At 40.4% G+C, this 14,760-nt stretch overlaps 1 protein-coding gene across 1 annotated transcript in view; it reads right to left on the reverse strand.

Annotated features, from left to right (window-relative positions):
- Nucleotides 1-1,587: 1,587 nt before the first annotated feature.
- Nucleotides 1,588-14,760, reverse strand: part of TMEM178A (transmembrane protein 178A) — a 79,607-nt gene continuing 66,434 nt past the window's right edge. Inside the window, exons 3-4 of the mRNA XM_027865411.1 lie at nucleotides 13,718-13,855; nucleotides 1,588-2,613 (exon numbers count right to left, since the gene is read on the reverse strand). Coding sequence (XP_027721212.1) covers nucleotides 2,372-2,613; nucleotides 13,718-13,855 — 380 coding nt within the window. The 3' untranslated portion in view covers nucleotides 1,588-2,371. The remainder of the gene's footprint in view (nucleotides 2,614-13,717; nucleotides 13,856-14,760) is intronic.

A 14,760-nucleotide genomic window follows, 5' to 3' on the forward strand; every position in this document is an offset into this window, starting at 1 on the left:
CTTTCTGTCATTACCATCTCCAAACTATCTTTGAGTGGTGGGTGTGCTGTAGGCAGCAGAGATTAGGCCTGGTTGTAGGGCTTCCTTTCTAACAGACTCCAGGATCACTGGAAACCTGTGATGTAGGCAATTCGAGAACACTTTGTGCCCCTTTGTACAGCTAACAAGGCATTGGCAGCAAGGTAGCGCAATGGTGGAACGTTCGGGCCTGGAGCTAAAAAGACTCGAGTTCAAATCCATCCTCAGACTAGCTATGTGACCATGGGCAAATCACTTAACCTCACTTTGTCTCAGCTTCCTGGGCTGTGAGGACGTAAGCAGATAATAATTGTAAAGTACTCAGCACAATGCCTGGCACGTAGTAAGCACTATGTAAATGTTACCTATAATAATAATAGCAATTATATATAGCACTTTAAGGTTTGCAAAGTACTTTACAAATATTATTTCGTTTGATCCTCACAACAATCCTTGGAGGTAGGTGCTATTATTCCCCCTATTTTACAGATGAGAAAATGGAGGCAGGCAGAGCTTAAGTGACTTGCCCAAGATCATACAGCTAGGAGGTATCTGAGGCAGAATTTGAACTCTGGGCTTCTTGACTCCAGATCCAGTGCTCTACCCACTTCATCACCAAGCTACAAAGAAGCAGAATAGAGAACTGGCTTTGGATTGAGGAAGGTCTGAATTCAAATCCTTCCTCTGACACACACTGGCTATTTGATCCTGGATAAGTCATCTAAACTTTTAGGGCTCTGGGCAATTCTCCTAAGACTATGAGTTGCAAAAATAGTGTTCTTCATTGATAATAGGAGTGGAGTTCCCTAAAATAAATCACAGATCTAGTTTCTATCCTAGTTCCTACCCCTAAAAAATGTATTACACATAAGCACAGAGTGCTGGACTTAAAAGAGTAAGGAAGACTAAAATTCAAATCTAGCCTCAAACGTTCACTAGCTATGTGATCATGGGACAATCTTTTAACCTCCCTCAGCCTCAGTTTCCTTATCAGTTAAATGGGGATAAAAATATCTGTATTACCTACCTCATGGAGTTATTACTATGTGTAAATCATATGTGTAATATATATTCAAAATTTTAAAGCACTATGTAAATATTAATTATTATTATACCCTACAAATTTCAAGAGTCACTTACCCTGAGAGCTTTTTTTTTTTAAGAGAAGATATCTGGTAAGCGTCAATTACCATAGTGGAAAGAACACTGGAAGTGGAATTAGGGATAGAGGACCTGGCTGGAGAGCCTAGGTTTCAGGACTATTTGCGTAGCAGTTTTCATGGATTTGGGGGTTTGTTGTTTATTTGTGTTTCATATATATATATATGTGTATATATATATTTATAATTTTAAAAGGTAAATGGGAAGTATGACTTTTGTCAGCAACTGGCATGAAGTTTTCTGTAAAGTATGTACATGACTATTTTAATTAAACAATAATAGCTATGCCCATTATAATGCAGCTTGTGAAGGGTTTTGCTGAGACATCAACATTTGTATCCATTATATAGTTGGGATGCTGTATCCCACTGTATATAGAAGGCTATCTATAGAAAAATACACACAGACTAACAAGGGGGGAGTCATTTAATACTGAAATCCAGTTAACATAAAGAGACTGAAATTGCACGGCAAGACATGACTTCAAACAATACTGCATAGAGTCACTTACTATCTCTTACATAGTCGATTTTGTTTTTCATACATCATTTTGGGTCCAGTAAAAAGACACAGAAGGGACTTCAATAAAAGCCAACCGAGCAAGAATCTTCCCTAGACAAAGAATATCCACAAAGAATACATATATATTTGGTGATGACACAAGACACCATCAAGACAGTCAGCTTTGAGTTTGGGAGATGCTGCATTAAAACTTAGCAAGTGTATAGTAAATGACAGCAACGTAGGTTTGCTTTGCTAAGAATCATTTTTGTAAATAGAAATCACTCCCTTGGGCAATGGCTATGTACAAACTTTCTTAAACAAATGCAAATCATCCACTTTTTCTCCCCCCAAGAGGTTTTCCCCCCTTTATTGGTCCAAGGAATGCTCCAGGGTGCTGCCCCCATGAGACACATCCAAACGTTACAGAAAACTGCATACGTAATTCTTTAAAGCACTTGATTCCACAGTATTCATGTCCTTAGAATGGCTGTGGGCTTTCTCTTTGATGCCAGTCACCCAGGCAGGACAGTAGCATCTCTCTTGCCTCCCTCTTGGCTGGCAGAAGACATGCTGGAATGTAAAGGATCCATTTGTGCTTGGATTCCATACTTGAGCTTCAACTCAACTCTCTTCAGAAGTCCTCCGAGCCAAAAACAGGCTGCTGAGCACTGAATTTGCATGGAAACAGTCAGACCGTAGAGTCCCTGGCAGACTTTAGGTGTGCAATCTTGGTCCGGCTAACAAATGGATAGGCAGTGCAAAGACCTCCAGCTGCTACAATAAAGCCTAAACTGCACCAAGCACAAAACATAGACCAGCTATAGCCATGGTCCACATCATCGGGCAGGCTATAAATTAATTTCGGGAGCCGGTTCAAATCATAGGAGATACTGGCAGCATAAGTGCACAGAGAAATAGTGCAAAATATCCCTAAAAAAAAAACAACACAAAGAGAACACAGAGATCAGTTAAAGTCCCGTCTGCTGGCAGGTTAATGTCAACCTGGATTTGGTTCCATTCACATCAACCATGATACGTGTGGTTTGGAGCAAGTCACTACTGTCGGGTCTGGTTGTTAAGGGGCTGGAGTGTCATAGTGAAAAGAGAGGTGGATTTGGAGTCCAGAAAACTTGGGGTTCCAATTCCATCTCTGACACTTACTGACTGTATGATGTTGGGCAAGTCATTTCAACTCACTTTACTTCAGTTTCCTTATCTGTGAAATGGAGATGCAAATAGTACATGTGGTACTTACCTCCTCACAGAATTGTTGTGATTTAAATTAGATAATGTGTATAAAACACTTGGCAAACTCTAAAGTGATATATAAATGCCAGTTATTAGTATTATTTATTACTAATAATATTTAGATGAAATACAAGGTGCCTTCTAGCTCAACAGTTTTAGGCTTCTACAATAACAGGGTGACAATTGTACCTTTAGTGGAAGAAACATGATATCTTCCTTAGAGGGTATAGTGAATAAATCAGGAAGATATGATTTCAAATCCTGCCTTAAATGCTTGAAAGTTGTGTGACCCTGTGCAAGCCACTTAATTTGGCTTCAGCTGCCTCCCAGGGATAGTAATATCACCCATCTCCCAGGGTTGTTAGAGGATCAAATGAAACAATATATGTAAAGTGCTTTACAAACTTTAAAGCAACGTATAAATGTTAATTATTGTTACTATATTATTCTTAAGCAGCATTCAAACTATATTATGGGCACCCTTATTATGATTCTGATTTATCTGGATAACATACTGTTTCCTATAGCTCATGTTTCAAATGAATTTCTGTAGGTATTTGCATCATTTAATAATTATCTTAATACTTTCATTCTTCCCGGGGACTTGGGGGAGGTGAAAGATGGCTGCAATAAGAGATTATATATTTGAACCCATTCAGAATGCCAACAAATTAAGAGACATTATCAGAGTGGCTACAGTCCAAATTAAACCCATTGGCTTTTAGCATTCATTTTCTACCAACACATACATTTGCAATTATCTCGAACAGCCCGGCCATTAAAAATCAGGTCTGGGATAAAATGGTGAGCCCCAATGCTCAGAGGCTAAACAACCAGCTGAGAGCTAAAGATTTTTAGCAACTGTAACTATGCCCCAGTGATGTGAATGTTTCCGTTACATAGCAATGACCTTCTGAGGATTCTCACTTTTGATTGGCATAGGATGACAATGAGGCCCGGGTGCTTAGATAAAAAAGAAAGTATGGGGAGGCAGGAAGGAGATCATGGAAACCCAACATGGCCCATTAGGCTGCACATCAGAATTTCCAGATTCCATTCCTTTCCACTGACTATACGACTCCCAGAAAGCCAGGCCTCCTCATGATTTCATTTTGTTGGTTTCTTCTTGTTGTTGTATTGTTTAAAGCATGTGTGTGATAAAGGCACCATCAGTTTGAGAGTTGCTTTGGGCTCCTTAGGGATATACTATCACTAAAAGAGATAGTGAGAAGGACTTGGAAACTGGGAGGAGAAGGTCTAAGGTTAAGGAGGAGACTCATTATTTGAGAGCTTCAGGGATGAGAGTAATTTTCAGAAGAATCCAGAGGAGGTAGCAATTTTAAGGGAATTTTTTTAAAAAATCATTAAAGGTGATCTGTTAAATGCTGACTCATATTCCCCATCAAACTAAGTTATCACACATTCCTGAGGCACCTTTTCCCCCACTTAACATGTAGAAAAATGTAAGATCTAAAATGTTTAAAAGAGATGCTGAGATCCTTTGATATGTTCTATCCTTTTGAGGGTGGAAGGCAGAGGAAGAGAGTTACCAAAGCATTAGTTTCCTCCTTCTTATCCTAGACTACAAAAATAAACATGTTGCTTAATTCAGGGAGGAGAAAGATCAGGATTAAAGTATTTTTCTTAAGGAAATATCTTCAAAAAGGAATTTTCCTTTTCTTTCTTTTAAACACTGTGAAAAGTATTCCTATTCCTATATGACCATTTAAACTAAACCAAAACAAAACACTGCATGTTCACAAGGGCCTTTTAATGAATGCTGGTAATGGAACAATAAAGTAGTTTGAAAAATTGATCTCCAGGGTATTAACAAGTAGGATATAATAAAGCTATGACCTGGTCAAAGAAAAGAACTGTTCTTTGTAGTCAGTTATACACAGAAGTGAAAATAAACAAAAACATTTCACAACCACAAAAATATAGTATTTTCAAAGTTTGATTAAGCCTGGTCCTTTAAGCATTTTCTGGAAACTGAAGCTTGGAAAAGAACATTTCCCAAAAATTTAGCATGTGTTTTTTCAGGATAATTGAGCTAAATTAGAAATGCTATACCACACCTCAAAGACAACGGCATACTGTTGCTTTATTTCTTTAAACAACAATAATGATAACTAGCATTTAAATAATGCTTTAAGATTTGCAAAATTATTTACATGCATTTTCTCACTTGGACGTTAAAATACTACTTTGTATAAATTGTTTTGGAGGCACGTAGGTGGCTCAGTGGATTGAGTGCTGGGCCTGGAGTCAGGAAGATCTGATCCGAATCTGGTCTCAGACACTTACTACCCGTGTTACCTTGGGCAAGTCACTTAAATCTCTGTTGGCTTTAATCCACCTGAGAAGGAAATGACAACCCACTCCTGTATCTTTGCCAAGAAAATGCCAGATGGGGTCACAAAGAGTCAGACATGACTGAACAACAACAAATTGTTTTAGAGTTCAATCATGTCATTTATCTATTTACATGTCTACTTTTTCCACGCACCTGGAGATGCCTTTTCCTTTCTTATCCCTCCCATTAAAATGTAAGCTCTTTGAGGGCAGGGCCTGCCTTTCCTTTTGCTTGTATTTGTATTTTGAAAACTTAGCACAGTGTCTGGAACACAATAAGCACTTAATAAATGCTTGTTCATTTGGCTTGCCATCGACTATAGGCCAACAGTACCCACCTACAAGCAAAGCCTTTCCCCTGCATCTCTTCTTTCTGACAATACAAATTCTACTCATACTTTATGACTCAGCTCAAATCCTTCCTCATTACGAAGTCAGAAGAGGAACAAGAAGAGGGAGGAGGAGGAGGAGGAAGAAGAAAAAGAAAAAGAGTTAGCATTTATATGGTGATTTAAGGTTTGCAAAACACATATTTTATCCTACAACAACCCTAAGGTTGCTATTATTATCCCCAATTTATAGAAGAGGAAACTGAGGTTGACAGAGGTTAAAAGAATATATATTATCTTATATCTTATTATTATATCAATATATTATATTATATATGTATTATATTATATAGAATAATAGATACATTATATCAATATATCTTATTGTTGATATTCAAAACCCTTCATAGTCAGTCCCCAATCTCTTTTTCAAACTAATTTCTAGTCTCCCTCCCCCTCTAGGTTACAGTCAAATGGGCTTATTTGCTATTCCTGGTGCACTCCATTCCACCTTCTGCCTGTGAGTTTCTGATGAGGCAGTCCCCACTCCCCAGCCCAGTCATGCCTGAGCTGCACTGCCCTTCCTTCTTCCAATTCATGGAATCCCTAATACATGGGTCATGTAAGAGGGAACTGAGGCCACATTTGAACTCGGGTCTTCCTGACTCTAGGGCCCTATACTCCACTACACCATCTAGGTAGCTCCGTACATTGCAGAGAAAGTCCTGTTTCTGATATATATTGGACTAGATGGCCACCAGGGTCTCTTTCAACTCCTAAATTAAATGATTCTATGAAATGTTCGGTATTTAGTATAGCTATCATATTGATTTCAGATAGGTCTAATTTATGATACAGTAGCATTTACTTTTTTTGCATTGTACTTTAATGAACATCTTACAACACTCTCAGGGGCCTTGGTATAATCAATGTTTATGGTAAATTTCTGACTATTTTATCAGACCTAAATTTATTTTATTCTTTTAACTACCATAAAAGCCTATGTTGTTTCTTTGTTTTTATGATATACTATTGGTTACAGCTATGATTTCACAGAATCACTGTATCATTTATTTGACACTGAGTCATAGGTTAAAAACAAAACCCTCAGTAATAACATTTGGTGTATGGGGAAGTAGATGCATTCCTAGAAATGCCTTATGGCAAAGAGGGAGGACTGCCTGTCCTTATCGATATCCCCATACAATTCCTCCCCTAATCTTTTCTCCTTTGCTCCAGTCTCTGACAAGCAGATGGCCTTTCTCCTTGGCAAGATGAATCTCTCTACTTGTGCCTTTTATTCTGTGTCATTCCCTAACTTTCCCCCCCCTTCACTTCCCCCCACCCCCTTGTTGCTCATCTTCAGTCTTTCCTTGTTCCTTTCCTGCTGCCTATAAACATGCCCAGGTCTTCCCTGTCCTTAAAAAAAATACCCTTCATTTGATCATAGCATCCCTCAAGCTATCAACCTCTATCTCTCCTCCCTTTCACAGTCAAACCCTTGGAAAGAGTCAGCCATCTGTGCTTATGGTCTCCATGTCCTTTTTCTCTCATTGTTTTCAACCTGCTTTAATATGCCATAGGACCTCATCACTCACCTGAAGCTACTCTCTCCAAGGTTAGTAATGATCTCTTAATTGCTACATCTGATGGTCTTTTCTCAGACTTCATCCTTCTTGACCTCTCTGCAGCTTTGGACAGGATTGACCACCTCCCTCCACTGGAAACCCTTTCCTCCCTGGGTCTTTGTGACACTGCTCCCTCCTGGTTATTCTACCTGTCTGATTGCGCTTTTGCTGCATTATCATCTGTATGACAAATTTTCTCTAGAATCGACATTGCTTGCCTTTTTTGTCTCTATTTCTTGCACCCAGCACAGTGGCTGGCAGTTAGTAGTTGCTTAATAAAAGCTTGTTGACTGATGGATGGATGTGTCCCAAGGCTCTGCACAGGACCCCCTTTTCTTCTTTCTCTGAACTCTCTTGGAATGATCTCAATAGATCCCATGGGTTCAGTTATCATCTCTATAAGAGACTCCCAACTCTACGATATCTAGAGCTCATCTCTGTGCCGAGAGTTTGTCCCAGATCACCAACTGTCTAATCAGATGGCTTCATCTGACTGTCTTAGAAGTATCTCAAACTCTAGCATACCCCACACAGAGATATTGATCTTTCCCTCCAAATCCACCTGTCTTCCTACCTTCCGTATTTCCATCAAAGACACTACCCTCTGGAAGGTTGCAAGTTTGTAACCTGAATCGCCACTGCTCTTCCACCTTATCCTTCACATCCCTTCAGTTGCCAGGCCCTGTTGATTCAAGCTGCATTGCCTCTCATATCCTTTCCCACTCCACTCAAACTGCCCCCATCCTAATTTAGGATCTTGTCACCTCTCACCTGGACTTTTGCCATAGCTGCTTAATTAGTCTCCTTGCATCCCACCTCTCTCCCCTTGATTGGGTCCATCCCACAACTGCCAGTGTAATAGTTGCAAGGACAGTGACCAGGTCACTCCTCTCCTGGAGAAAATTCAGTGAAACTCTAGGATCAAATGCAAACTCTTATTGTTGATGTTCAAAATCCTTCATAGTCAATCCCCAATCTCTTTTTCAGACTAATTTCTAGTCTCCCTCCCCCTCTAGGTTACAGCCAAACTGGCTTATTTGCTATTCCTAGTGCACTCCATTCCATCTTGTGCCTCTGAAGTTCTATAGAGGCAGTCCCCCACCCCATGCCTGAGCTGCAATGCCCTCCCTCCTTTCAGTTCATGGAATCCCTAAAGCCCTTCCAACCTGAGCTCCAGCGGCATCTCCTATCAGAGACCTTTTCTGATGCTGCTAATTGCTAGTGCCCTTGAGATCTCTAGGTGGAATACTGAAGAGAATGCCAGGTCACAAGTCAAAAAAACCTGAGCTCAAATGTGGCCCCAGACACTTCCTAGTGTGACCCTGGGCAAATCACGTAACTGCTGCCTGCCTCATTTTTCTCAGCTGCATAATGAAGTTAATAATAGCACCTGCCTCCTAGGGTCGTTGTGAGGATTAAATAAGAGGAAGAAAGGAAAGAAGGGAAAAAAGGAAAGGAAAGAAAGGAAGGAAGGATTTAAACTACTTGTCTATTCTCTTCCCCCCCCAAAAAATTGTGCATATTTTGTAATAACTTGTATGTATTATTTTCCTCAATAAGTTCATTGAGGGCAGGGATGAAATTTCCTTTGTATCTTTGGTACCTATCAAAGTAATATGCACTAGGTGCTAAATAAGAGCTTGTTAAATGTATGCATTTGTGCATGAATGAATAGCTAGGGCATAGTTTTATGCTAATGACTTGCTGCCATAATAATTTCCGAGCAAGATGTTAACAGGTGATATTTCTAAATATTATAGATTCTGCTACCTGCAGATATATGGAAGAGAGGAATTCTATCATATATTAGTTATTTTCTTTCTCTTTCTCCTCTCTCAGTCCCTCTGCCCATCGTCCAAGGTCACAGTAAACATAGCTGAGTTTCCTCACTCTACCTTTCCAAAGTTGCCGTGGGAGCTCGGGCATCCTGCTATGAGGGGAAAGGGATCTAAGTCTGGTCAGTGGGAAACCTCACTAGGAATGAAATGGGCAACTGAAGAAAGGAAGGAAGAGGAGAGCCTGGCGAATGTTCCCAAGTGGGCACAGACACTCTGCAGACTACCTTTTCCACATGTGAGTAATTAGGAGCTGTCTGTAAAGAATAAGAAGAATAAAAATCTGACACACATAAAAAAAAAACCTTTCCATTTTAACATAGCACACTGACATAACACTGACATTCTTTCGCTGAAGACTCTGCTAATAAACAGATAACAGGATGAAAATCGAGAATCTCTATCTAAAAGTAGCTAAGTTTAGCATTCATGATTTGTGGGTGTCAGGCTGATTCAGGCTGCTAGTGACATTCCTTTACTTAACTTTTCTGCTTGAGTCAAATAGATCTCCCTACCCTACCCCCCATTTCACTCATATTTTCCATTATTAAATGTGTGCAGTCAACACTAAATATGTACACCGAATATGTTGATTGTGTATATTATTTTCTCCCTTGAGTAGAATGACCTCAGTAAGTCAGGTATTGAAAGTGGGCCTTTGGGACCAGAGTCTAAGAAGGAAAGGATCTAGTTGGCAGTGGAAAATTTCACCTGGGGTAGTAAGGTGGGTGGGCAGAGAAGAGGAGACCTCAACATTTGGAAGAACAATAACCTGTATTTCTGTTGGGTTTGCAAAACTGTGTATTGAAATGAATGAATGAACATTTTATTTAGTTCTTGCTGTATGTCAGGCACTGGGCTAAGTGCTTAGAATACAATACAAGCAAACTAAACATTCCCATCTTCAAGGCATTTGCATACTTTGGTGGGGGCAAGGGTGGAGATAACACATAAAGAGGTACCAAAAGGAGGGGTATGATTTGTTTACATACTGCATCATGGTTTGAAAATGCCTGGAAAGGAGTGTGGTGGACTGGTATAAGGTATGATAAAATGAAAACTCAACTCTCAGAGCCCATGGGAGGCAGACTCTGAGTTCCAGTGGGAGGGGGATGAGGAAGATGGATACAGTGCAGGTGGCTTCATTTGGAAATGAACAGCAAGTTTAAGAAGAACTAGAAAACTGCAGTCGGCTGGTTCCAGGGAAGATAAAATGAAACTCACCAATCAGAGCCCAGGGCCCCAGGGGCAAAGTCTAAGTTCTGATGAGAGGAGGAAGAGGATGGTCAAAATGAAAGTTACCCACCTCCCCTAACATGAGTTCCTGGGCCTCTTCTTTTGTTGCTAGTCCCAATGTTAAGAAATTAGAATTAAAAGCAGAAGAGGAGCTGCACTTGAAAGGGAAGGATACTGACCTGGCCCATCCTAACACTCAACTACGCATCTGGTTTCTGAGCTTTGCTGAGTTTCCAACTAACTTTTATTTAAAACTAAATCATTCTTCCCTACTTTCTCCTGAGATACTCAGAACTCCTGGTTTCTGTGGTGCTTTGGCTGATTTTACTGCTGCCAAAGATTTTAGATGATCCATTCATTAGCCATGTTAAAAGATTTATTTTAAAGGTACTAGAGTGGGTGGCGATTGCCAGCACCATAATTTCTCTGATTCTTGTTTATCCACTTCTTGACAATCACATGTAAGGGCTTTATCCAGCAAGATTTCAGATTCTTCATTTTTTTTTTTAGTTAATATAGGGAAGATCATCCATGAAATGGGGAAAAGCACTAGCTTTAGTCAGAAGTCCTGGATTCAAAAGCTTGCCTCTGAAATGGTTTCTGTGATTTTTTTTTCCAAGTCATATCTTCCCTGGAAGTCAGTTTTCTCATCTTTAAAATAAGAGGGCTTGGTTAGATGGTTTAAATGACCCTTTCTAGATCTAAATCTATAATCCTACATAAGAGGAAAATTGGATATCATAATAGCTAGCACTTATATAGTACTTTAAGGTTTACAAAGCATTCACATAGGTTATCTTGTTTGCTCCTCACAACAAGCCAGAGATGTAAGTACTGTTATTATCCCCATTTTACAGATGAGGAAACTGATGCTATCTTTTTTTCCTTAGGTGCACGGAATCCCTTTGTCTGGGTTACTGAAGCTCCCAACTCCTCTCGAACAATGGATTTGAAGCGAATATCCGGGGAAGTAGCCTGCCTGACAGATTCCATAGTCCACATCCTCTTCCCCTAGTCTAGGCCAAACCCTGCAAGCTAGAACACTAACTTCCTTTTGCTTGCTCCTTTGTTATCAATATATTTCAGTATTGAACTGGGGAACAAAAAACAAAACACAGCTGGAACAGCCCATCCCCCTATTTTCAGCTCATGCTGGAACGATACCATTAGGGTTAATTTTCCTGCTTCCTTATTCTTTATTCCTACTTCCTTGCTCTGCATTCCAACCCCTTTATCTAGTAATTTAGAAAATATCTTCATTTTGCTGGTCCTGTAGATAGCAGGGCAATCTCCCATTGGTATCATACTGACTCTGTTTCAAATGGCATATAAGGTTGAAGCCCTGAGGGTCTGGGGAAGGGGGAGCCTTTGATTGGATGATAGACATCATCCCCTCACCCCAACTGCTGCCTGTGGTGGGCATGGAGGCTACTTGCTCAAACTATCCCTGCTAACAGCTGTTTTCTTCCTTCCCTTGTGAAGTTGGTTCAAGCTATTTCTGTGTTGGATGACACTTCTCATGTGAACTCCCTGGAGCTACAGAGCGCCTGCCTACTGTAGTACCATTCCAGGGGGAAGGTAGAGACAGGAGCAGAGAAGATGGTTATGAAGGTTTACTAAATACTGCTTTGGGTTCAATGCCAATCCAATGATGGGAGAGCCACCTCTGTGTTAGCCATGATTACTGTCAGCCCTGGAGACCTGGAACAGCTCAGCTGCCGATTAGCTCCTGGCCTGGGGCAGCCAAGGGTAACCAAGCAGCTTTTAGCTAAGAAAGCCTCTGGGTTACTCCTTAACAACTAAAGACTTGTTATTAAGTGACCTAGGGGTTCTTTAGCACACTACAAACCTCGTGAGAAATTCCATTCGCTGGCTTTGTTTGGAGGAAAAATGCACACACATATACACACACACACACACACACACACACACACACACACACACACACCCCACACACACACATACCACAGTAGGAGCAGCATAAATAATGGAACTCTAGGGAAGTTGAAGCAAGTTTATTCTAAATGACTACGTGTCTGTGGAAAATGTAATTAAGTTCTGATGTTGAATGTATTTTATGGAACTATTAATTGGCCTATTCACTAAAAGTACTTCATTAATGCATCAACCATAACTGAAAGGCTGTAAAGAAAAGCACACTATCCTTCAATGGTCAAACCAGACCATTTTGGCCACCTAGCAAAGGCAGGAACCAGCTCAGGTGACAATGATTTTTTTTTTTAATGTGGCTTATAAAAGTTGGGAGGTGTTGGGAGTGGAGAAGTAGTCAAACTAGCCAAACCCTTCTTTTCGTTTCATGCCAAACTGCCTTCCTTAGATTAGCCAAAGAAGATGAATTTCTCTTCTCTGTAACATAAGACAAGGAAACAAAAAGAGGTCATCTAAAAGCCAGAAGGATCCAGAAAGAAGTGAGAATTCCCTGAGAGGAACCCTGGACTCTACAGCAATTAACTCCATGCTCTCTGCCTTTATGACAATCTGATCTAATCTCAAAATTCATATACTGCTGTATCAGCAGGGAAAAAAATGCCCAAGGAGACTCTATCATTGGATATTATTCATTCTAATACCTCTATACACAACTGCAGATAATTGAGGGTTAACGGTGTATCTCAATAATATTCTCTGTATTCAAGTACAAGAATAACTGTGTCCTTTGATAAAAGACAGTAAGGGTTACAATGGACAGAGCTTAAAATCTGAAGAACTGGGTTCAAGTTCAGGCTTGGCCAATTGCCAAGTCATTTAATCTTGTCAAGCCTTTGTTCCCTCTTCTAAGGAGGAAACCTTCCTTACCTAATGCATAGAACTATGGTAAGGATCAGGTGAGATAAATTATGGGAAAGCGCTTAATTACTGAAAAGTGTTAAAAAAAAAGTAAAGTATTATTAATTATTTTAATCCAAAAATGCATTATTCTATATACAGAATGATGATGGTAATAACTCACACTCAGTAGGACATGGGCACTGAATGGATTTTCCGGTGACCTGTGCAGCTCTTGTTACAGTCTCTGCCTTAGTGTCCCTTTATGACCAAAGGCACATATTTGTAAGAGTACAGGATAGGGTTGAGGTATCAAATGTGGGAATGGACCAGAACAATCCAAACACCTTGCATTCACAGCATGGTTAGTGACATCTTCTAACCATCTGGCCAAACTGAGCACTCTAGTCATAAAAGAAAAGAATAGAGTTTATTTTCTGGTCTTTTCGTTTTCTTTGCTTGATGACAGACATCTCTTACTATCTTTTAATCCAACAGCTATAATTGGGAAACCCTGAAACAAAGGTCATTGCTTAGACAGTGACTGCTGGAGGAGTCAAGAAGAATCTGTGGGCCACCTTTCACGGGTAGAGGAGAGAGGAGATTTTCACCTTACCTGTCATAAGGAAGAGCAGTCCTGCAACATGCTGGGTAAGACTTTCCTCCCAAAAGAAACTGACAGTGGCCACAATGCAGCCACAGAGGAGCACGGCTGCAGCCATTCCCAGGAAGCCCGCTGTGATTCTTCTTAAGTCTGGTGCCAGAAGAGAAGATGAACAGAGTTGTTAATGGAAATGAAATAAGAAGGAGCTTAATATGGATATCAAAGGGGGTTGTATCATTGACTCCCTAGGGGATGACTTTGGGATGTGTAGGCCCTGGGGCAAGGGAATGTTGGGAAGCCCCTGTCCTGAGTATTTCAAAAGAGCAGAAGAAGAGTAATAGACAGACGTACAGAAGGGAATAAATGGTGGAGGTATGCCCATTGGTTCTCTTGACTACACACACCATTTTGTAGTTGTTCATCCTTTGTTCTTGAAGACGACCAATGACATCAGGAAGGTGATGCCTTGACTTGCAAGTGAATTAGATTTAAGTGAGGTAGGGCTGTACAAAGTCATCAGTCTCACTCTCTCCTATGGAGCCATCTGGGTCCAGTGGCAAGATATAGATCAGGATGCCTGGAAATGGCCCCAAATGCATAGGTCGAGACAGAAGAGGAGTCTCATGGAAAGCTAGGCTTGTAGGAAGAGTGGGTTGACCTGAAATGTGTTTCATTCCAAACTCGTGGCTTAATTGGTACAGAAACTCCCAGTGAATAAATTCTAGTAATGTAGACTGGCAGTATTTTACACCTTATAACCTTAGAGAATTGTCTGTCAGAGCAGTGAAGATAGAGCAAATGTATGTCAGTAATTTTCTGCACTAAAAGAGTAACTGACTTACCCAAGGCCATAAAGTCAGAAATCAGAGGAGGGTCTTGAACCCAGGCCTTCCTGACTCACAGGCAGACTCCTCTATCTACTTACTAGGCCCAAGCTGCCTTTCATGTCAGGGCTACTAATACAAAAGCAGCAATTTATGTTGTAAAGTTGGGCAGCACTATCACACATAGCATCCTTTAAGGAGAGAGATTTGCCCTTTAAGGAAAGACACATA

This window comes from Vombatus ursinus, unplaced genomic scaffold (assembly GCF_900497805.2).
Source record: "Vombatus ursinus unplaced genomic scaffold, bare-nosed wombat genome assembly UNPS02014778.1, whole genome shotgun sequence".
In the NCBI taxonomy this organism is placed as follows: domain Eukaryota; kingdom Metazoa; phylum Chordata; class Mammalia; order Diprotodontia; family Vombatidae; genus Vombatus; species Vombatus ursinus.